General features: G+C 37.6%; 1 protein-coding gene across 1 annotated transcript; it reads right to left on the reverse strand.

Annotated features, from left to right (window-relative positions):
• Positions 1-1,152: 1,152 nt before the first annotated feature.
• col9a1a (collagen, type IX, alpha 1a) lies at positions 1,153-22,024 on the reverse strand. Its single transcript, XM_040045233.1, has 32 exons — positions 21,795-22,024; positions 21,072-21,146; positions 20,577-20,615; positions 20,432-20,494; positions 18,298-18,351; positions 18,104-18,139; positions 17,844-17,867; positions 17,327-17,380; positions 17,097-17,150; positions 16,909-16,941; positions 16,520-16,576; positions 16,392-16,445; positions 16,246-16,299; positions 16,084-16,137; positions 15,453-15,506; positions 15,318-15,371; positions 15,089-15,142; positions 14,632-14,685; positions 14,385-14,438; positions 14,255-14,299; positions 14,083-14,136; positions 13,814-13,867; positions 12,441-12,494; positions 10,530-10,601; positions 9,198-9,233; positions 9,050-9,094; positions 8,765-8,797; positions 8,324-8,470; positions 7,956-8,010; positions 7,584-7,772; positions 6,852-6,929; positions 1,153-1,695 (listed from the first exon to the last, which is right to left on the reverse strand). The coding sequence occupies exons 1-32, from the start codon at positions 21,867-21,869 to the stop codon at positions 1,490-1,492; spliced, it is 2,064 nt and encodes a 687-aa protein (XP_039901167.1). The 5' UTR covers positions 21,870-22,024; the 3' UTR covers positions 1,153-1,489.
• Positions 22,025-22,748: the final 724 nt, after the last annotated feature.

The following is a 22,748-nucleotide window of genomic DNA, read 5'->3' on the forward strand; positions in this document are numbered from 1 at the left end:
TGCATCTATTTGAAAGAGTGTAAACACAGAACATTGTTTTATTTTGTATGCTGGAATATGCAGAAAATAGGTTTAAATGTTAAACAAATGTCTTCAAGTCAGAGAATATTGCATATAATTTATTTTTTGCTTGATGCATAAAGTTAAAAGATTAAAACTAATCAAACAAGTTTTAAAAAGAGACTTTTCGAATTTTATATGCAAAAAAACAGAATTGGGTCTATTGCTTGATTACATATTCAGGTTGTGTATCATCTTTTTAATAAGTAACTAAGTAATAAAGTAACTAATTACTTTTGGAAATAAGTAATCAGCAAAGTAACAGGATTACTTTTTAGAGAAGTAATCAGTAATTAGTAACTAATTACTTTTTTCAAGTAACTTGACCAACACTGGCAGTGTACACAACTGTTTATATTCGGGTTAAGTCAAAGGATTAAAGAAAATTAAAACCTACCAAAATAGTTTGGTTTGCACTGGTTTCAGTAAATGAAGATAAAAGTAAAATAAAAAATTAGGTGAAAGCTTGGCAGAGACTTTTCCACCTAAAATTTTAATGAAATATTTGAAATATTTACAGTGAGGAAACAGGATGCAATATCAATGACAATTTTAATGACACTGTAAAAGCACTCATTTTAGTAAGCATGGTTAAGCACGTCTTCATGAGATCGGCTTTCTGATACTTTTTAATCCTTTTGTCTGAATTTGGTGTGTTTTAAAGTAACAAACAGCTTTGAGTTTTTCATTGTAGTGATTCAAGTTTACGTTTTGTTTTAAGTGCACTTCATTTTTATTTTCCTTATTCATACAAAACATGCCAGGGGTTATCAAAATGTTTTTATTTCCCTCCTTTGTACAACTTGAAGATGTCACGTCGAACCTTGATATAATAAATAAGAAGTCATATAAAACTGCCAGAGAGGTTTTCAAACATGGCCAACCTCTAATCAAAACCACACAGAGACAGAAATTATCAAACATTCTCCTACATTAAGAGCAAAAAGCACAAGTGGGGATTTAAGTGGACAACCAACAAAGATACTCACAAACTAATGTATGTTTTTCATCAGTATAATTTGCATATTGACACATTTACATAAACACACAGAAAATATTGCCGTGTTGTTTGAATCGAGAAGGGGCTAGAAGGTTTGTAGAGGGAGCTTTTAATTTCTCAAAAATAAACCCTCCTTTTACTTTTACAGTACAGAGATGGCAAAGTTGAGGTAAAATTATTTTTTTTTGTCATATAAAGGAGTTTCAAAAGCTGATGGGTGTTTTTCAGTGTCCACCCTAATATGACTTTATAACCATAAAGATGGCTTAAAAATAAATCTAGTTCCAAATCAGCTGACTACATTTAAAAACACAACAACACACTCACACACACACCAAGCTTCAAAACTCAAATGGACACATTTTCTACAGAGTTCTAGTTTCTCCTCCACTCTGTCAGTTTTCCGCCCAATGCAGCTGTGGTCCCTCCTCACATCTCAGTGGGACCTTTCATGCTGGAGTCCTTTGCCGAAACCGGTGATGCCACCACGGGAAGGATGCACTGCGACGGCTCACAGTAACTGTTCAAACCAGGAGGACCAGGAGGTCCAGGAACACCAGCTGTACCAGCAACCCCACGAGGTCCCCTCTCTCCGTCACGACCGTCTCTGCCATAAGCTGGTCGACCAGGATTGCCTGCAAACAGAATGACAGAGGATCAGAAGTTAAACATCCACGTTTTTCTGTAATCATCCTATAGACTACATTGATGCAGCCCCTGGACCTGACTTTTTACACTGCACTGTGATATTGCTATGCCCACCTTCTTTCTATGACTGGTTGTCAATAAATTCACTCTATTTTACAAGATTGTGGGTGATACACTGATTTAGTTTAGTTGTGTTTACTAAGCACTAATTTACAAATTTTTGCAATACAGTCCAGGAAGATTATCCATAAACCTTCAGTTAGTATGTCAAATGTAATGATTGCACAAGAGCAGTGCAAAGAAAAACACAAAATATGAGGAAATATAAATATATTCAAAAGTTTCCCATGTTCAGTTTGCATAGAATATCTGCCTTTGTCAATTATGTGGAAAACCTTAGGCCAAGTATCTAACCCAGTAGTAGTCAAGTGCTGTGAATTTTTGCAGCTTCTCATTACACTTAAAATGTGTCATGTTTGGCACTGCTGGCATTAAAACTCATGTATCAGATGAATATCAACAAGTTACTAGGCCCTGGGTATCTAGAAAGTTCTAAACATGATGTGTTAAAGCAGTTCTGTAATAATTAACATCATTATTTGCAGAGTAAAGTACACGACTAAACACGAGTAAAACAAAGCCATCAATCATTCTTCGGTTTGTGAGTCGCAAAACAAAGATTGAGTTACTGAAACAGGGTAAGAAGCTAAAAGGGACTGGTGTGTATTTAAATGAACATTTAACGAAAAAGACTGCTGAAATTGCAAGACAGGCACGCAGCCTGAGAAAACAAAATAAGATACAAGCGACATGGACGAGGAACTGCAAAGTAATGATAAGACTAAATGGCAATCCCGAAGAAGCGAAAGTTGTGATGATAAGAGAACTCAAAGACTTAGAGCAATATAAATAATCAGGAATCTGCTATGGAATCTATTGGAAAAGTGACGATTGGATAATGAACAATGGGTATGGAAAGTGTTTCTGGCCTTACGGCTCAAAAACAATGGAAACAACAACAACAAAAACAAAAACACATAAGTGACAAGTTTGGACACAGATTATAGGTTTCCATTCGGAGATATTGAAGAGGAAGACTTTGATTATGAAAAGGACTGTCAAGGTGGTTATTTTGCCACACATACTGAGAAAATGAACTTTCATAACGTTTAACTATGCAGAGAACAACATGCATGACCCTGAAAATAACATTGACCCAGATACCCACTTCTACAATAACACCAATAATACTTGTGAGTACTATACAGACGACCAATTCAATGTGAATATTAAAATGGCAAATGCATTGTCGGTCATACATTTCAATAGTAGAAGCCTGTATAAAATTTTTTCTAAAATTACAGAATGTTTAAGTAAGTTAAAAAAGTTTAATATAATTGCAATATCAGAAACATGGCTCGATAATGAGAAAGTTAGTGAAATGGGACTGGAAGGATACGAATTATTTACAATGAACAGGGTGAATAAAAAAGGAGGCGGTGTTGCTTTATATGTAGATAAAGTTTTGAAATGTAGTCTGATTGAATGTATGTCAAGCACCATAGATAACGTATTGGAATGTGTCACTATTGAAATTCATGTTGAAAAAGCTAACAATATAATTATAAGTTGCATCTATAGGACACCAGGTTCATGCCTTGAGATATTCAATGAAAAACTTGCTGCTATGTTTAGCAACCTAAATGATAAAAAAGTGCAAATAATTTGTGGTGATTTTAATATAGATTTGCTAAACCCAAATGGACATCAGAAAACAACAGATTTCATAAATACAATGTATAGTAACTCCCTTTTCCCTGTAATTATAAAACCAAGTAGAATAACAATTGATACAGCTACATTGATAGATAATATATTCACAAATAAAATTGACCATGAAATAGTAGGTGGACTTCTTATAACTGATATAAGCGATCATCTTCCTGTTTTTGCAATTTTTCAAAATTATTTTGGGATTAAAACTAAACAAAAGAATCAAATATTTGATATGATACGACATAGAACAACAAGAGCCATTGCTGCCCTCCAGGTGGACTTAAAGGAACACAATTGGAATGAGGTTTTTGCAAATGAAGATTCAAATAGTGCGTATGATGCATTCTTATCAACTGTAATTTCACTATATGAAAAACATTGTCCTTTAATGAAAATCACTAGAAAGCATCACAGATCAAATAAGCCATGGATCACAAAGGGGATAGAAGATGCATGTAAAAAGAAAAATAATCTATATAAGAGATTCATAAAACAGAGGACAAAAGATGCTGAAATAAAGTACAAGTTATATAAAAATAGATTAGTAAATATTATAAGAACAAGTAAGAAAGAATATTACCACAAATTATTGGAGCAAAGTAGAAGTAACACACAAGAAACATGGAGGATATTAAACAGTATAATCAAAAAGGGCTCAAAAAATAAGAATTATCCAGATTATTTTAAAAAAGATAAAGATATTGTGCTTGATAAAACTAAAGACATTGCAAATGAATTTAATGATTTCTTTGTAAATGTTGGCTTTAATTTAGCAAAAGAAATTCCAGAGTCAAGAAATAATAACGACCTAAATAAACATATTACTCAGAATGTGTCCTCCATGTTTATTGGTGCTGCAACTCATAGAGAAATAATTAACATTGTGAAGACATTTAAAAATAAAAAGTCCACTGACTGTTTTGGTATTGACATGATATTAGTTAAAAGTATTATAGAATATATAGTGCAACCTTTCGCATACATTTGTAATCTGTCCTTTCAAACTGGTGTGTTTCCCTCACAAATGAAAATAGCAAAAGTTATTCCAGTCCATAAAAACGGAGAAATGTCAGTTTACCAATTACAGGCCAATATCACTACTCCCACAGTTCTCAAAAATCTTAGAGAAGTTATTTGTTAATAGACTTGATAAATATATTGAGAAGCATAATCTCCTAAGTGATAACCAATATGGCTTTAGAGTGAAAAGGTCCACTTCAATGGCAGTGATGGAACTTGTTGAAGGGATATCTAATGCAATAGATAATAAGGAATATACTGTTGGTGTTTTTATAGACTTAAAAAAGGCGTTTGATGCAATTGATCATTCTATATTAATGAATAAACTAGAGAGATATGGCATAAGAGGGATAGCATACAAGTGGATGAAAAGTTACCTGGATGAAAGATATCAATATGTCGAATTCAATAATGTAAAATCTAAGCAGTTGAAGGTAACTTGTGGTGTTCCTCAGGGCTCTGTGCTGGGCCCTAAATTATTTATATTATATATAAATGACATATGTAGTGTTTCCAAACTGTTAAAATGTGTATTGTTTGCTGATGATACCACTCTGTACTGCTCAGGTAAAAACTTAGAACAGCTTCTGACTACAGCGGAAAAGGAGTTAATATATTAAAAAACTGGTTTGATGTAAATAAGTTATCATTAAATATAAAGAAAACAAAATTGATTATTTTTGGCACTAGACAAATGAAAAATGTATCTAAAATCAGGGTTAATGGAATTGAAATTGAAAGAGTGTACGAAAATAAATTTCTTGGAGTGATTATTGATGATAAGCTGAGTTGGAAGTCTCATATAAACCACGTGAAAACAAAAATGTCAAAAACCACTGCTATTCTCTATAAAACAAAGCATGTCCTGAACAAAAAATCATTATACACACTTTATTGTCCTCTGTTGCTTCCATATATGACTTACTGTCTGGAGATATGGGGTAATGCATATAAAACGAACACTCTTCATATTTTCAAGTTACAAAAAAAAGCTATAAGAATTATAAACCAATCAAACTATATAGAACCAACTAACATTTTGTTTATTAATCTGAATACCCTGAAATTTTATGATTTAGTTGAATATAAAATGGCACAGATAATGTATAAAGCACAAAATAACTTGCTTTGCCCCAGTACTCAGAAGCTGTTCAAAGTCAGAGAGAGTCAATATGACTTAAGGGGAACAGATTTCTTTAAAAAAAAACAAGATAAGGACAAATATAAAGCAGAGATGTGTTTCTGTTAGAGGAGTTAACCTGTGGAATAGTTATGACAGTGATTTAAAAAGGTGTAGTTCATTTTCCTTGTTTAAAAATAGAGTATTAGAAAAATATATAAATCAAGAATGAAAAGAGCAAAAAAACAAAAAAACAAAAAAACAAAAAAAAAACCTCTTGATTCTTTTGCTTTGATGTAGTTACTTATCTAAGGTGGAAAGTTTTTTTTTCTTGTTTGTTTGTTTGTTTGTTTGGTTTTTGCTTTGTTTTATTATTTGCTTCGAGCTGCATGCAAAAAGATATTTTGTGAAAAGGGTTGGCGTAATAAGCAAATGCTTCAGCCAATACCTTTTGATTAGCCTTGTCTCATGCTTTCTTGCTTTGTGGTAGATCTTTGTTCTGTTTTCACTGAGATATTTGAATGCTAATCAATAAAAATCAAATCAAATCAAGACTACAAAAATAAAATGAACTGTCGCTCTTATGTCCTGGGGCAGACCCAGGACACGCTGGAGAAATTATATCTCTCGGCTGGCCTGGGAACGCCTTGGTGTTCCCCCGGATAAGCTGGAGGAGGTGGCTGGGGAGAGGGAGGTCTGGGCCTCTTTGCTTAGGCTGCTGCCCCCGCGACCCGGCCTCAGATAAAGTGGATGAAGATGGATGGATGGATTTTTTCCCCATTAAGATCTGATGTGTTTTCAAAGTCTTCCTTTGAACAGTTGTTTTGAGAAGTGTACTTATTCTCATAAATATAAACTATTTAACTGTCAAAGTGATACTGTTTTTTTATTTAATGTGCACCCTTTCTTTGAATTGCAGAGCTTTCCATGCCTCTAATTAAAAAACATTTTTTACAATGACTGAATGCAGCATTCACGGTGTTAAAATTATAATATTATTAACCTATAAGACTTTATGCACTCGGGAGGACAGAAAAGGATGTTTTTGCTGTTAATTAATATAAAAGGTTTTATGTAATTGAGCTCAGATCTGGGGGGTTTTGTCCAGCATTATTGTTCATCCAAACGGCATTTTTCTTTTGGACAATATTACATAATCTTCACTACCCGATGCTTGACTGAGACATTTAGTTCATTTATTCTATGAACAGCTATCTTGTCAATTACCTGGTAAACCAGGTGCACCTGGTTCTCCTTTGGGTCCTCTCGTTATGGGTCCCCTGTCCCCTTTATCACCCTGGTCACCTGTGGGGAGGAAAAGTAATTATCACCAATGGGAAACACATAATTAAAGTTACTATATTTAGCTGTGTTTAGCATGAGGTTCAAACTCAGGCTTCACACCACATCTGGTCCCTCATTCAGATTATTTATCCCTGAGGAGCTACGGGTCAAAACAACATGAATATAAATGACTGTCAGTTAATTTCGATAATCCCACAGGCTTGCAGTTTACACATGAGTCATTTGCTTTTATTTTTCTGATTCAGTAATAGTAATCCTCCTGATAAGCTCCAGATTTCCTCTGTCTAAATTACAAATACATCATAGCTGTGTATCTCAATACTAGAGTTAAGCATGAAAGATTTATTTTTAATTTTGAGTTTGCATGTGATTCCATGTTTGGTTTAACCTCGCCTGTTATATACACCTGAAATGCACACCTCTGCCAGTGGTTTCCCATTATTTTTGAACTGATCTACAGATGGCAGTAATGCACCAAGAAACTCAGTGATGCACCAAAAAAAGGCAGAGAATAAGAAATGTGCTATTATATGCTTGTTAGCAGTGCTTATCACCAACTTAAGTCAGACAGTTTTGCGGTCTTTGTGCTCACTGGACTTGCACATTAGGGGTTGCGCTACTCCAACAATCTTCAACTGCCAATATAAAGCTCACCCTTAGGTCCTTTGATTCCCATCAGTCCAGGTGGCCCTTTCAGACCAGGCAGACCTCTTGATCCGGTGTGACCTGGGAAACCATTCTCTCCTGTGGGGCCTGGAGGTCCAGGTGGGCCTGGAGGACCGGGCATCCCACCAATGCCTGACTCAGGCCTGGTCAAGCTAGCTGCTAGCTGGGCAAACTGATCTGTGGCACAGGAGAATTTTATTTTTTAATTTTCTGTGTTAATCGGTGGATATATAGATGTAAAATAACAAACATTTTGTGTTTGCCACAGATTGGTTTGAAAAGCTCTTTTATCCAAATGACTGTAAAGCACACTGTCTTCAGTAACTACACCTAGTGGTAACCAGCCGATAGAACGCTTACCTTGCATTACCCTCATGCAGACTTGTTTGATGTGTGTATCTGTTGGTGATTTTCCCTGAACAAACAGATCGTTGATAGTGATGAGTGATGGTTACTGAGGAAATTCTGGTGTTCTCAAGGTGTTTCTTGAGAAGATTGGATATTTATAGTCTCATTAAACATTCTGCAAAAATACTGAACAAGTATTTTTTAATTGAATACTAATAATAAACACTGGATGTATCATATTCCCTTTCTCCAACAATCCATTTATTGAAAATTCAAAATAACAAGCATTGTATTTCAGTTGAGCGAACATGCTGTTCAATACTCGACCATGATTCAACAGAGATTTGTAACAGAACAGTACAGAGATAAAAATTTCTCACCGCTGGTCCCTGTATTCCCGGCAGGCCAGGCACCCCCATGTCCCCCTGCATGCCACGGGGTCCTGGTTGGCCCAACTTGCCCTCTTTACCTGGCAGTCCTCGGCTGCCCTCGGGTCCTTTATTTCCCGTCTCTCCTGGTGGGCCTGACTACAAAAAATAGCACCAAACAGATGACTTCAACAGAAAAAAGGGAAGAGAAGTGGGAATCTGTGGAGTAAGATGGAAAACACTGGACAGAATAATACAATAATACATTTTGATCAATCTAAAAATTTAGGTGGGTTCTCATTTTTAAGAACATATAAACCATAATCGTCAGCGAATATTTCACTTTATGCGTAAGGAAGCTAGCATATATGAAAGTTTACCTTTTTGAACTAAGTTATGGGAAAAAAATCTCCAATATTTAAGGATAGGATACACTTGGTTAGATGAACATACCGATCCTTTCTCTCCAGATTCTCCTGGTTCACCCTGAAAAAAAGAAAGCAGGCGTAAATAACTACATGCATGCAGAAACATCCGAAGATATTTCTACCAGATACATATCATATTTTATTATTCTGCAAAGCTGTGTCACTTTGTCACAAAGGAGTATTCCCCACAACAGATTTTGCAAACTCAAGTGATTCTTGACACTGTTAACAACTACATCCTTCTTAATGGCGTCACTGCGAGCATGTCTGTTTTCCCACTTCTTGGTACTTTCAGTAGTTGATAACTCACCACATCTCCTCTCTCTCCTGCTGTTCCCTCAGCTCCTGGAAGTCCCTAAAAATATTAAAATGTGCAGATTTTTAGCTCAAATCCCACTCTGTGATTTGTCTAATAATAATGGTAATGATATTACAGTTTAATAAATAAATAAAAATACCTGGTCTCCCTTTGGACCATCAAGACCGACTGCACCCTGAGAAAAACAAAAAAAACAAGATAATTATTTTGGTAGTTTGATAGTATTAACTGGAAATGAATAAATTTAGTGCACCAATACCCACAATAATCCAATTTGCTAATCTAGATCTGATCCAGACTTCATTTATCTGATTGAAGCTGCCTGAGTCAAAAAAAGATATGACTTTAAATGGACCTGCATTAGGACAGTGTGGGACATTGGATCAATTATTTATTAGTCTAAGGAGCTTGGAAAGAAAAGCGTCTGGACTTTTTGTCTGTATCAGTTATTTATTATTTTTACAATTTTCGATGAATTTTTAATAGAATTGTCATTTTAGTGTGGTGATGACACACAGCAGTAACCCATTCTGACAAATGTATTTGGAAAGCTAATCTAAAGCCATCTATCAGTTGTATGTGCAGTATTTCCTGACTGGGGCCTGATACTGGTCATCTGCAGAGTCACAACAACACTCCATCAGCCTTTTTTCAACTCAGGGGTAAAAACACACAATTGTTCCTGCTATAAAATTTTATACAAAACTTCATCCAATTCACCTACTTAGTTCCAGTTACACCAGAAAGCCTGCAAACAATAGAATTAAGGATTTGTCTGGGAAGGTTCTCAGTGATCCAGGTCTTCATAGTCTAAGGAGCTTGGAAAGAAACGTGTCTGGACTTCTTTAGGTTTCCGTGGAGACGTTTCACCTCACATCCGAGAAGCTTCTTCAGTTCTAAGAGCAATTGGTGGAGAGTCCCAGATTTTAAGCCCTATGGGAGTGTCCCCCAAAAGGGTCATGGACCCCCTATTGATCCCCTACCTAATCACACGAGCCAAGGTGTGAAAATGGGTGTGGGTCACAATCAGCCAAGGTTTCGGGTGGTTAATACACAATGTAAACATTTGCTATGTTTACAGTGTGTATTAGCACTTCGTATATTCTCCGCACACCCTCCACCCCACCCCACCCCCGCAAGTGATCAGATGATCTGACTTTCTCTCTGCTCTGCAGGTCTGAACACGAACTGAGCAGAGTGAAAATGTCTTGTTGGGTTTGCACCCACCTTTAAAGAGGATCATTTATATCTGTTTGCTTCATTTGATATCAGCAGATCTCAACCATATCCCCACACAAATTCAATTCCCATATTGTTCAACAAAAATAACATTAGTGTGCAACTTAATAAGTAGAGTGAGGTAGTGCTGTGAGCCATGGTACATGTGACTACTTATTTTGGACTGTTGCATTCACATGACTTCGGTTTAAATCAGATCTGTTTTTATCTTGTTTCATTTTGTGTCTCTTACCCTGTCTCCTTTCTGACCACGGAAACCAGCAGGGCCAGGGAGTCCGGGTAGGCCTGGATTTCCTTTGCTCCCCTATTTTTTTTTTTTTAAATAGCCACACACAGACATAACCTGCTTTTAACATATAATACACACACACACATTCAAAATCACAACACAGAACACACTGTGTGAAGCCTAGAGCAGGTACCATACCACCCCCAACTTAATCTAACCATATCTACAGGGGAAAAAAACATTTCCAGCTTTACATCATTCTGAACCACAGGCTGGACCCACCAGCACCCCAAGCATCCACCCTCCCTTGGATGTGTTAGGGGATAACATGTGGGGATGTGGGCATTCCTGGGGAACAGAGATTTCTTTCAGGGTTTCTCAGGTTATTTTCCTGTCCTGAATCCCCCCTGAGCTGCAGAAAAAATAAAAGTCTGTAACACAAGAGACCATTCATGCCCACTCACCAGTGGATTAGAGACTTAACTGCAGGGACAGGCGTTCATAAAGACCTTCAGCTCTTTATTAAAAGCACAAAACCATGACTCTGCTTTCCTGCAATGAATATCTGAGCAGATACAAGGTTTTTCTTTACCGGATTATTCTCGTGTCGAATAATACTTTCAGGATGGATTGTATTTATGAACACTGTGTCTGCTTGGCTTTCAGTTTCGAGGCGCTCATTTCTTACTGATTTTTGCTCTCCCAGTGACAAGCAAAAAAGACCAGCGTGTACTTTTCTCAAGGCCCATCAGACCTTGGAAATTATTGCGTTCTACTTTTTAATTTTTTTTGCTTGTTTGAAGTTATCATTATCTGAACATTTCCTCTCTGTACAGCGTCTCCTGTTTCTTTTCCCACAACAGCACTATCATAATCCTGTTGTTTTTCACTCAGGCGGACTCGGTTCTAACAAAAAGCATTGCTTTTAACCCAGATTTGTTGATCTGTCTGTCTGCCAGCAGGAGATCTCAGGAACTGTGCATTTATATGACTGTAAAAAGAAACAATTAAATACAACTTTTCTACCCTTTCATGATCTAAATCAGAGTTTTCTTTTATTTTCCCACTAATTAATTAACATAAATAAATTCTTCTGTAGACATTCAGCTCAGATCCTTAAATCGTGTTGATGTGTCAGTATATTATGCAATACAGTTAAACTCCAGCATAATAAAAGTATGGATACCTGTTGATGTCCTTTTACCATGTATTATTAAAGCCTTTCCAGTCTATACAACCCTTATGTTTTCCATCAATATTAGAACCAAAACAATATGTCAGCATACATCTGAAAAAATCTACAGCAAAATGTCTTTATAGAAACCAAAATCTACAAATCTGTTGGAGCTCTTTGGACTGTTTTTTTTTTCCTGTCTGAATTCACCAACCCAAAGTAGCATTAGCAGGAAGCTAATGTTACAGCTCAGTTTTCATGAAGTCAGACGGTTGCTTTCTTGTGTTCAGTGATGTTCACTAAGAGATAAAATAGTTTTCACTCCAAAAAATCTAGATGAATAACTAGCGCTACGTGCAAAAAAACTATATGTACCATCAAGATTTCTGATGATTTTCCGTTATTGTCACATATATCTCAGATTTCGGACTAAACTAAAAGCCTTTACTTAGAGTGTGACTGTTGCACTGGGAACTACTGTAAATGAATGCAACAAAGATCACGGAAGTTACAGTAAAACCAGGACTGGCCAGAACCCCAGCAAGCAAGCAATATTGATTTTTAGCACATTTCCCAGACAGGACTCTTTGCAGAAAATAAGATCTCAAATAAAAATTTTTAAATATCTTACATTTAAGAAGAATCTTACTTGTGTTACTGTGTTAAATTCTTTTTCTCCCATATTTTTTTTCAAAACATAATGTCCCCAAGAGAAAAGACTGCTTTCCCTCAGGTCTTACCCTGGCTCCTGATAATCCCGGGGGCCCATCGGGTCCTCTTTCTCCTCGTCCACCCTAAAACACAGAAGAGCTATGGTCACATCTGGAAATACAGACAGAAGTGAGTCAAAACGCAAGTGAAATAAACAAAAAGAAATGCAGTTTGGTAACTTGTCATGTTTGATATACTGTATGTGATGATATTTTTAGGTCAACTGTCCTGTAGCTATTACAGGGAATCTTTTATATCCTTATCGTTTACAGCTCATTATTTTTATAGTTGAACGAGTCACCGTATATTAACATCCTTATTTATCATATATCCCAGTCAATCCTCTGGGTTTGACTGGGATATTTGATTTTTTTCTAATTGGCTGGCTCTCCTAAAGGTTGTGTGTCTGAGATAACTACATTAGGAATATGCTGTCATTCAAATTTGAAGCCTGAGCTTTTGGCTAACAGATGTCCGGGTACACTCTCCTTCTGATTATAAATCTATAAATGCATTTCTTCTCTACATGACTGTTTGCTCTCAATTTCTCTTTCAATAAATATCGTTTAATCAAATTTGAGGCAGCGGACTTTGCATCTGTTTGTGTATGTTCTGAATGGAGACCAGCATAGGTGCACTGTTTTCCCTCTCATCTCATTTATCATCCCGCTGAAGTTACTGTTAAGATAAGATAAGATAACCTTATTAGTCCCACACGTGGGAAATTTGTTTTGTCACAGCAGAAAGTGGACAGTGCAAAAGTTATATAGCAAAAATTAGAATACAATACGAATGATATACTGTGCACAACTGTACAGAATAGAATAGAATGAAATAAAATACTATAGACAGTAGAATAAAATATACAATAGGATAAAAATAGAATACAAATTCTATATACAACTGAGTAAAAATACAACTTTGTCAGAAAAGAATATTGCACTTAGTCTTATTGCACATGTGTGGGTTTGTGTGTGTTTGATCAGCTGCCTCCTATCTCTTTAATCTTACCCTACTGAGGAAGATGAACAGTTACTTACATCATGGAGTTTCCTTTACTCTGTAACAGTTTGCTTCCTCTGTTCATATTGATCAGATTTACAGAGGCTATAATACTAAAGCTTCTAGCATAAAATAACAAGGCTCAAACAATTTCTTTAGACGTGTTTGCACCATGCCCTGCAAGTAGGCCATGTAGGCAAAGCTAACAGGTGACTGCTTGTGGCTGTTGTGTTTCGCCCACAGGAAGGTGGAAGTCAGGACTTAGGTGAGATAAATAGTAGATATTGGGGCATCATGAAGGGCTGGAAGCAAACAGGAGGGGATCTTCTGGGTTACGGAGGGAAAACAACTATTTTGGAGGTTAAAGTGAAAACCAAGTACATGAATTTCAGAGACTTACTGGTCCTCCTCTGAGCCCAATGGGTCCCACCTCTCCTTGATCACCACGTTCACCCTAGTGAACAAGATATCAGACAAGATAATCATCAGAGCTCCAAAAGGCAAGAATTTTTGTCATCTACTCATAGTAAAAGTTATCTGACTAATCCATTAGTTGGTACCTTTAACCCGGTAAGGTACAGTAGTTTAATGTGCTTTTACATGCGTCTATTGAGACTTTTGCTTAACAATTTAATGAACCTGATGCATCTCGCCTTGCTTCAAACTTACTTGTTTCCCTGGAGACCCCATCAAACCAACAACTCCTGGATCGCCTGCGTTACCCTGGTGACACAGAGAGACAAACAGAACATCATTGGCTCATCTTACTGTGGAACTCCTGTCTTTTTGCAAACATAGTTTTGTTTTTCACGAGGTGTTGGTACAGAAGCATTGATCATACCTTTGCACCTCCGTGTCCTTTTTGACCATAAGCTCCCGGCAAACCCTACATGAAGAAAATTGTAATAAGTGAAAATATCTGAGTCAAGAAAAGATGCTTATGAGAAATCAGGCTGTCAGATGTCACTTACAGGAAGTCCCTGTGGGCCAGCATCACCTGGAGCCCCATTTTTTCCTGGAAGACCCTAAAAATCAAAACAATTGAACTGCTAAAGGAGGAGGAACTGCTAAACACCTTTATTGTTATTGTATTATTGTTGCTAAAAGTAATTCCTAAGGAAATGTCTACAGACTTAGACTGAAGGCTAAACTAAAAGCAGTCTTTTGAGAATCTAGACTTCTGTTCATTATTAATTAGATATTAATTAAAACAGTTACCTTGGACCCTGGCAGTCCAGGAATTCCTTCACGACCATCTGGACCAGGAAGGCCCTGTTGGCAAGATAAGAGGGATCTCATTACAAAGCTTATTTCATACAGATACATTTAAATCAAAGTTCCACAGTAAGAAAAAGAGGAAGATGTTATATTTGGTAGAGAAGGAATATGTGTAGAGATAAAGCTATTTAAATCCAATACGGTCAGTCATGATAGCTAAACAGTACAATAAGAGCGTTATTGCAATTAAATTCTGAATTCTAGCAAGACAAAGACACAGGAAAACTCGTCCATAGAATACAGGTGGGAAAGGAGGATAACAATATGAATTCAACAGACAATGGTCGGATGGTTTTAGAAGTAGAAAACAACAGAAAAGCAGGTCAGCAAGAAGACATAGAAGAAAAGATTCATTGACTGATTGATTCTAGCATGTATAAGACATATCTGTGCTCACAGGGTCTCCTTTTGGCCCAGGAACTCCTCTGATTCCTGGTGGACCTCGGTCCCCCTATGAAATAACAAACTGCAATTAACTGCAAACAAATTCACATGATGACAGGCCTAAGTTCATTTCATGCTAAGTTCATACTGGGTGATGTATTTCAAGTGGAAACAGAGAGTTAAAAGAAAACTTTGGCTGATGCTAAATTTCTTTTCTTTTTTTTTTTTTTTTGTGATCTTACCAGCACTCCTTTTGGGCCGTTCTCACCAATGGGTCCTCTCTGGCCTGGATCCCCCTAAAAATGGTCAGTTTTCATCAGGATTTTATCCAAGTAACACAGAGGACTGTTCAGAGATAATAGTAAGCTTCCACTCACCGGAGCTCCCTGGATTCCACGAGGGCCTATGTCGCCCGGGTTTCCACGAGGTCCCTGTTTATAGTAACGGAAAAATGGACATAAGTCAAATTAAGTTAATACATTTTTTTTCTATTAAAAGTATACATGATTCACTTTCCAGTGCACGTCTTAGATCATGAAATTACTGCATTTTGGGTCTTTTAGGCTGTATTGGATAGAGACCGTGTAGAAAGACAGGAAAGTGGGGAAAGACTGCAGCAAAGGGCCGGGGGTTGGACGTGAACCCAGGGCTACTGCTTTCCATCCATATGGCATATGAGTGCCTGTATATCCCACTGAGCTAAATCAACACCATTACTGAGCTTTATTAATAATGATTTTTTGGGAGAACATGCACTCTCCTCACAGAAACTCAGGGCCTTTTCTCTTGAGGCAGCAGTGCTAACCACTGTGCTGCCCCTTTTCATATAATAGTTTGTAAATACGTCTGTAGCTATGGACTACAATAAGCAACTTGCACAAACTTCCTTAGAGGTATTTTTTTTTTTACATTGGACTGTCCCTTAATATATGCCCTTTTGGCTCAAACTTTACTGTTCACGTTTACAAATACAATCCATGAAACTGTATGCAGTGTGTGTCCTCTCACCCTGTCACCTTTAGAGCCCATTATTCCTGGGAGGCCTCTTGATCCAGCTGGGCCCTAGAATTACTCAGCAGATAGAGGAGTGTTAATATGTTTGACTGCATGGAGCAATTTCTGTATGCATTCAGATTTTTAGGGTAACAAGAGAATGATGAATTAGTTTACTGGTAGTCCTTGAGATCCAACTTCACCAGCCAGTCCCTGTTCACCCTCATCTCCCTGAGAAATGAACGTCCCAGAAATGTCAGGATTTGATAATCAATGCTTAATTTTTTCATGTAGTGAAAACTAAGATGTTAGCATAAGGTTACCTTGTGTCCTTGTCTTCCCGGCTCACCTGATTCACCTTTAACCCCTTTGTGACCCTGTAAACAGAAACTAAATGTTAGAAGTTATCAACAAAAAGCTAATCAAATATGCTAATAATTGATCAACTTACTTTCATGCCTGGGAGGCCAGAATATCCAGTAATACCTAAGGGGCAGGCATTGGGACACTGGAAAATACAACAGCCTATTTGAGGTCATGGAAACGCCCTCCCACCAGGGGGCTCCACTGACAGCTAAAACAACGCTGTAATCTCACAGTCAAGATAATCAGCTTTTAAGATAAGATAATACTTTATTCTAGATTTGGGAAATTCTTTTATTACAAATGTTACGATAAGAATAATAATAATATTTTGAAATTAACAAAGGAATGATAATTTTGCCGCTAATCACATCATTAAGTCTATTCATGTTCTGTTCTTAGTACGTTTCCCTGGTATGTAAGCCAAATGTAAAATTGTGGTTTTACAAACAAATAGTTGCAGGTTTATCTACTTACCAGGTCTTTGCCTTCATAGACAGCCGGAGGCCCCTAGAAAAAAGTGTCTGAGCTTAAATCATCTTATTTTTATTTTCAATACAGACCTCATCTATTCATTAAAATAAATTACCAGATCATTAACCTTTATTATCTTTTTTTCCCTGATGATGTTCATTAGCAGTGTACACAGAAACTGGGATACTTACTCTTGGACCACGAGGACCAGGAAGACCAACTTGACCTCTTCTCCCTCTTGCTCCCTGCAGCAGATAGATGTGTTTTTATTAATCAGTCGTGTAGTCACCAGCAGGACATGTTTTGTGATGATTGTTGACTTTGTTTGTACTGAAGGTATTGGCTCCTTCAAAGATAAAAACTTTTTATTCTACAAAAGCTAAGAAATTGTATTTAGGCAATTTATGATTTATATACTCACAGGGGGTCCTACTTTTCCCAGTTCCCCTGGTAGCCCATCGGAACCAGGAATACCCTGTTAAAAAATACAGCAAAATAGCATAAATTGTTGTAAATGAGCTCTACTTCCACCTGTGCAACACTGAGCAGTTTTTAACAGAAGAACTGATCAATTCTAACAAAAACACACCAAAATATTAGCCACAATAATAATTTAAACGCTCCCATTTGTGGAAATGACATTAACAAGATGATCAGATATTTATCATTTATCAAATGAAGCCTTGCTTCAAAAAACATTGAACATTCAAATTTGTTTTTAGCAGAAGTTAGATCTTTTCACCATACTCTGCCCAAAGAATAATATCGTATAAGAGCCCTGGAACTACAGAACAGCCTGTAAATATGTTACAAAGTAACCAGTAACCACTCAGTTGCTGGTAAACACAAATCGGCAACCACTGATTTGTTTGTTCGTTTGTTTAATGTACATACTTATGCAAACCTGAAAAGGACTTAGAAATCAGCAGTGTACTCACATCAAGTCCATCAGGTCCTACGCCCTGTGGGAGACAAGTCCTAAATTACAATGTGTCAAACTGAGAGTAAGAAATAATTACAAATTTGCAAAGATTCTGGCTGGCTTTATTAGCTTTAGTCAAATTGTCTCAATGCACTTTTTAAAACTAGGTTGTACAAGATATAATAGGTAATAACTAAAATGAAGAAAGAGGTAAAATTTGCATTGAAAAGAAGGTAATATATATAAAGCAATACATATTTGAATATCTGTACTTACAGGCTCTCCAAGGGGCCCACGTGCTCCAGATTCCCCCTGAAAACCAGCAAGAACAGAAATGTTATTTCACACGAGGACAGAGTACAGTATACTTGCAGATATGTGGTGCTACTCTATACTGTAGTGTGAAAAACCTGATTTAGAGATCTGAGCAACATGACTAACTGAGAAATATGTTGAGACAATAAACTTACTTTTAAGCCTTTTGGGCCCACGAGGCCTGGATCCCCAGGAGGTCCCACAGGTCCCTGTGGACATGAAACAAAGTACATTCAAATCTTGGCATGCAATAATGATATTTTAAATATATATTGCACTCTAGCTGCCATACCATTTTTTTCTTTTCCTATTGTTGTTTGGTTTGATTTCTGTGAGTGTGTGTGTGTGTGTATATGTGTGTGTCTCATAGTATAGGACTGAGGTTAGAGAATTTATAGGTGGACTTGGTGGACTTGTGTAAAGTGAAATTGTAACTTTCTGTATCCAATAATATACACTTTACTTTTTCTTATACACTTTACAAAAGCTCTGGAGGTCTCCTGTGATATCAGGCACCAAGACATTAACAGCAGATCCCTTAAATGCTGGATGTTGGAAGTTGTAGCCTATGTGAATCACATTTGTTTTTCCAGTACATCCCATAGTTGCTCGCTCAGGCTAAAGTCCAGTCAACCCATTGAATTCTCTTATGTTCCTAAGACTATTCTTGGAGAATTGCTCCAATATGTCAGGATGCATTATTATCCTGAAATAGGCCAATGATGTGCTTTGAAGTGATGGGTTTAGATTGCAGTAATGATTAGGTTAGTATCAAAGTAACATTCACATGAAAGACAGGACCTAAGGTACAACTGCAGATTGAGCATTCTGACAGTTCAATGACCATACAACACAGCATGCTGTGATGCCCTTTGTGTCCTGGCAACTTGTCACTTTGCATGCAACAAAGGGTGCTCAAGTAGGGATTGGACAAGGGTTTGCCTCACTTAGAAGCCCAGAATAAATAATGAGCTGGCCAAAGCAGGAGACAGATACCACTGATGTCAAAAACTCATCACACTTCATGAAGGCAGCAAAGAGAGGATTACTGGTAGTTAGAGCTATAATGAAAAGATTAGGGGGATGGCACCCTGAGATGAACTGCGAGAAGAGAGTCTGAGATAGCAGACGATAAATAACATTGACAAAAAGAGAAAAGAAATGTTAAATATATGTGTAAGCCATTCATGGGATATACAATCAAGGTACAAGTTCCTTGGGGATAGCATAAGGGCGCTGATCATAGTGGCACAAGAACCACCAATAAGCACCAAGGCAGAAAGCTATCACAGCCATCAGAAGCCATGTTGCAGGTTGGTCAAAGATGGCACCGAGACAGTCCAGCTCAGAGTATCAGGAGCCTGGAGACTGACAAGTACCATAGGCTGAAGGAACAGCTAGAAAACATGAGGGATGATTGCTCCAGATTATGACACATGAGACTGAAATAAGTCTGATATCGGGTTGAGGGTTTTTACATTCTTTAGCTCTTCCGCTGACTGCCTTCCTTATTAACAACATTCAAAACACTCCCCACTTGGTCAAAGGCATAGGTTAAGAAATAAAATGTGTCAACACATTCAGTCTGTGACAAAAGGTTCCTTCTGTCTCAAAGCTGAAGGTCAAAATCTCAGCAAATTTCCATTTAGTATTGTATTAAAGTCTATATTCTGCTTCTATAAGTAAAGGAAATTGGTGTAACTTTTGTTTTTAATTAATCACAGAGTGGTTGTGCAGGCTTGCTAAAAAAGAATTCAGTACATATAAAACTCTGAGTCTTTCAGTCTGTTCTCTGTACCACCACCACATAGAGGACAGCAAACACACTGTGACCATTCTGCACCATCTTTCCCAGCGTACAGCCTTCAGTCAGCCATCTCTGGGCAGCTGATTTCCCTGAACTCCTTGAGTAGTGCACAAAAAGACCCCTGTTTCTGTCAGTACGCTATTTGAGACTCAACCCTAAATAAACAGATTGATTTATTCAAGGGACCTTTCTTTTTCCTCTACACTTTTGCTCAGCTGGGGCCAATATAAACTGCTCCTACAGCAGCAGATCTGAATGTCTTAAGTCATGTGGCTCAGATCTTACGGACACTTAATACATTTTCGCATTGGAGAATTTAAGACCTACTGGATCAGGTTAGCTGGTGAATTCAGAACTTAATAAAGTCTTTTATTTTGGTTTGGACTATAGAGACCACACGGCGAATGATTAAGCTATAAAACATGACTGCTGGACAAACACTTTACCAGTTTGTGCCTGTGTTGACATGTTGTCTTACTTACATCTGCCCCTGGGATGCCTGGAGCTCCAGGAGTCCCATCTTTGCCATTCTCTCCATCAGGTCCCTGGAAGCAGAAGATTCAGCATTACTGATTTTATTAATCTTAGACTTCTGCATGTGAGAAGAGAAACCAAAAACTGACTCACTGGTGCACCAGTCACTGTAGAGTCTTCTCCTCTGTCGCCCTGAAGACACATGAAGGAGATGATCCAATGAAAACTAAACATCCATCATACATATAACTTTTTGTTTCATTGTCATTTATAAGGTGATAGATAAATGGCTCAATGCAATCATGATACCATCAGATGATTTCATTAAATGTGGATTTGAAAGACTGTCTTAAACTTTTTGAGCCCATAGCAGGCCAGCATCCAAATGAAAAGGCAGACTTTCAGTGCACAATGTATGGCAGACTTTAGATTAAGATGATCAACTTTCTCTTTTTCTGTAGGGCACTTCTTCTGAAAAAGGTCAACAAGCCCTGCATAGATACAACTATACCATGATTTAGACAGAGAGACAGACAGAGCTTTGTTATTGTCGGAGAACATCAGCTGCTGTTTGGTTTCACTGTTCACTGAGCTGATTAATCCTGGAATAAAATTCAGTACAAAAGAAGAACCAAAAAGCAGACTCACATCAATACCGTCCACTCCGGGCACTCCACCTATCCCGGGTGGCCCTGGAGGGCCTCTGGGACCGACTGGGCCTCTCTGTAAAACAAACACAGAAAACATTTTTTACTTTTTTTTCCAACTGAAATCCATCTCCAAATACCAAGCAGTGCTGCTGCTGCTGCTAGTGTGAAGGTAAGCTCACACAGAGTCCCATTGTCTGCGTGATGTGAGTGGCTAGGTCACAGAACCAGGTTTCCTATTATTCCACCTAAGTAACCGCATGTGCTCAGATTACTGCTGCCCTCTGGACTTCACTGGTGCCAGTTGCGATCACTGGGATGAACTGACATTAGAAAAACCTAATCAAAAACACTGAAATCATTCATTTAATCATCAATACAGCATGTTAAAGTACAGTAGCCTTAAAGTACCGTGCATTTTGCAGTAACTGCTTTAGGGTAGTTACGTTTCCACCACAGAAAGCTTTTTACATGTCTAAAGTTAGAGCACAGAGTTAAAGAAGAATATTTAACTCATAATAAGATTACTTAAAGTGCTACACAAGTATATGAAATACAGCCGAGTAAAAACTACAGTTAGGAACCGTAAAGTGTGCTCCTTTCTGAGTCGTAAATACCTATCAAATATACCACATTGGCTCTGCCACATGAACGCATAGGACATTAGGACTTTAAAAACGTTTGCAGTTCAGAGAAGAGAAAAAAACCTACGCTTATCTCTCACCTGAGCGGAGCAAATAAACACAATTTGCAGTAAAAGCACCAAGAAGGATTCCCGACAGATTCTTGGTGGAGCCATGATCTTCCTACGGACCGAGGAAGACACTGAAAGTCCCTTTTTCCAGATCAGATGGGGCTCTCAGGCAGTCCACCTGTCAGCGTCCCCCCTGACTGAAACCCCACCGCCTGTTGGAAGGGGAGGATGTTAGAAAGTCCTGATTATTTCTGAGAGGCTGAGGCCGGCCGGAGGAGGAGGAGGGGTTCCCTGCACACACAGGGTGGGATGTACTTCCCTTTACTTGTAAAGGTTAAGCTGAATGTTTAATACACACACAAACTAACTGTTACATTACTGTGGTTCTTATCAGTAAATTGCTACATAAAACATTACAGCATTCTGTAAAGTAAGATGCTTTCATTCCACTTTTAATACCAAAGATTTCAAAACTCAAGGTTTACCTTTTAGTCTTCTGTGGGGCCTTCAACATCAACTTATGGTCCAACTCTGCTAACAGAAGCCCTAAATGAACTAGGGTGGTATAGCTTTAAATGATAGAGGTGGGGGCCTTTACATGTTTGTGCCCAACTACACCACTTATTTGTATTGTACTTCAATTTATTTTTCAATTCAATTTTATTCATACAGCGCCAACAACAGTCACGTCAAAGTACTTTATATTGTAAGGTAGACCCTACAATAATATATAAAGAGAAAAACTCAACAATCATATGACCCCCTTTGAGAAAGCACAACAGTGGGAAGGAAAAACTCCCTTTTAACAGGAAGAAACCTCTGGAAGAACCAGGCTCAGGGAGGGGCGGGGCCATCTGCTGCAACTGGTTGGGGTGAGAGAAGGAAGACAGGATAAAGACATGCTGTGGAAGAGAGCCAGAGATTAATAACAAGTATGATTCAATGCTAAGAGGGTGTATTATAACATAGTGAGTGAGAAAGGTA

The sequence above is a fragment of the Simochromis diagramma genome, unplaced genomic scaffold (genome assembly GCF_900408965.1).
Source record: "Simochromis diagramma unplaced genomic scaffold, fSimDia1.1 OVJJ01000610.1, whole genome shotgun sequence".
Classification (NCBI taxonomy): domain Eukaryota; kingdom Metazoa; phylum Chordata; class Actinopteri; order Cichliformes; family Cichlidae; genus Simochromis; species Simochromis diagramma.

What these genes read in the sequence shown, in the direction of transcription:
- col9a1a (XM_040045233.1), bottom strand. Translation starts at nt 21,869, where the DNA reads ATGGCTCCACCAAGAATCTGTCGGGAATCCTTCTTGGTGCTTTTACTG. An exon ending in CGGGATTATCAGGAGCCAGG is followed by an intron (nt 10,602 to 12,440) that starts GTAAGACCTGAG and finishes AAAAAAAAATAG; the next exon opens with GGGAGCAAAGGAAATCCAGG. An exon ending in ATGGTCCAAAGGGAGACCAG is followed by an intron (nt 9,095 to 9,197) that starts GTATTTTTATTT and finishes TAATATTTTTAG; the next exon opens with GGACTTCCAGGAGCTGAGGG.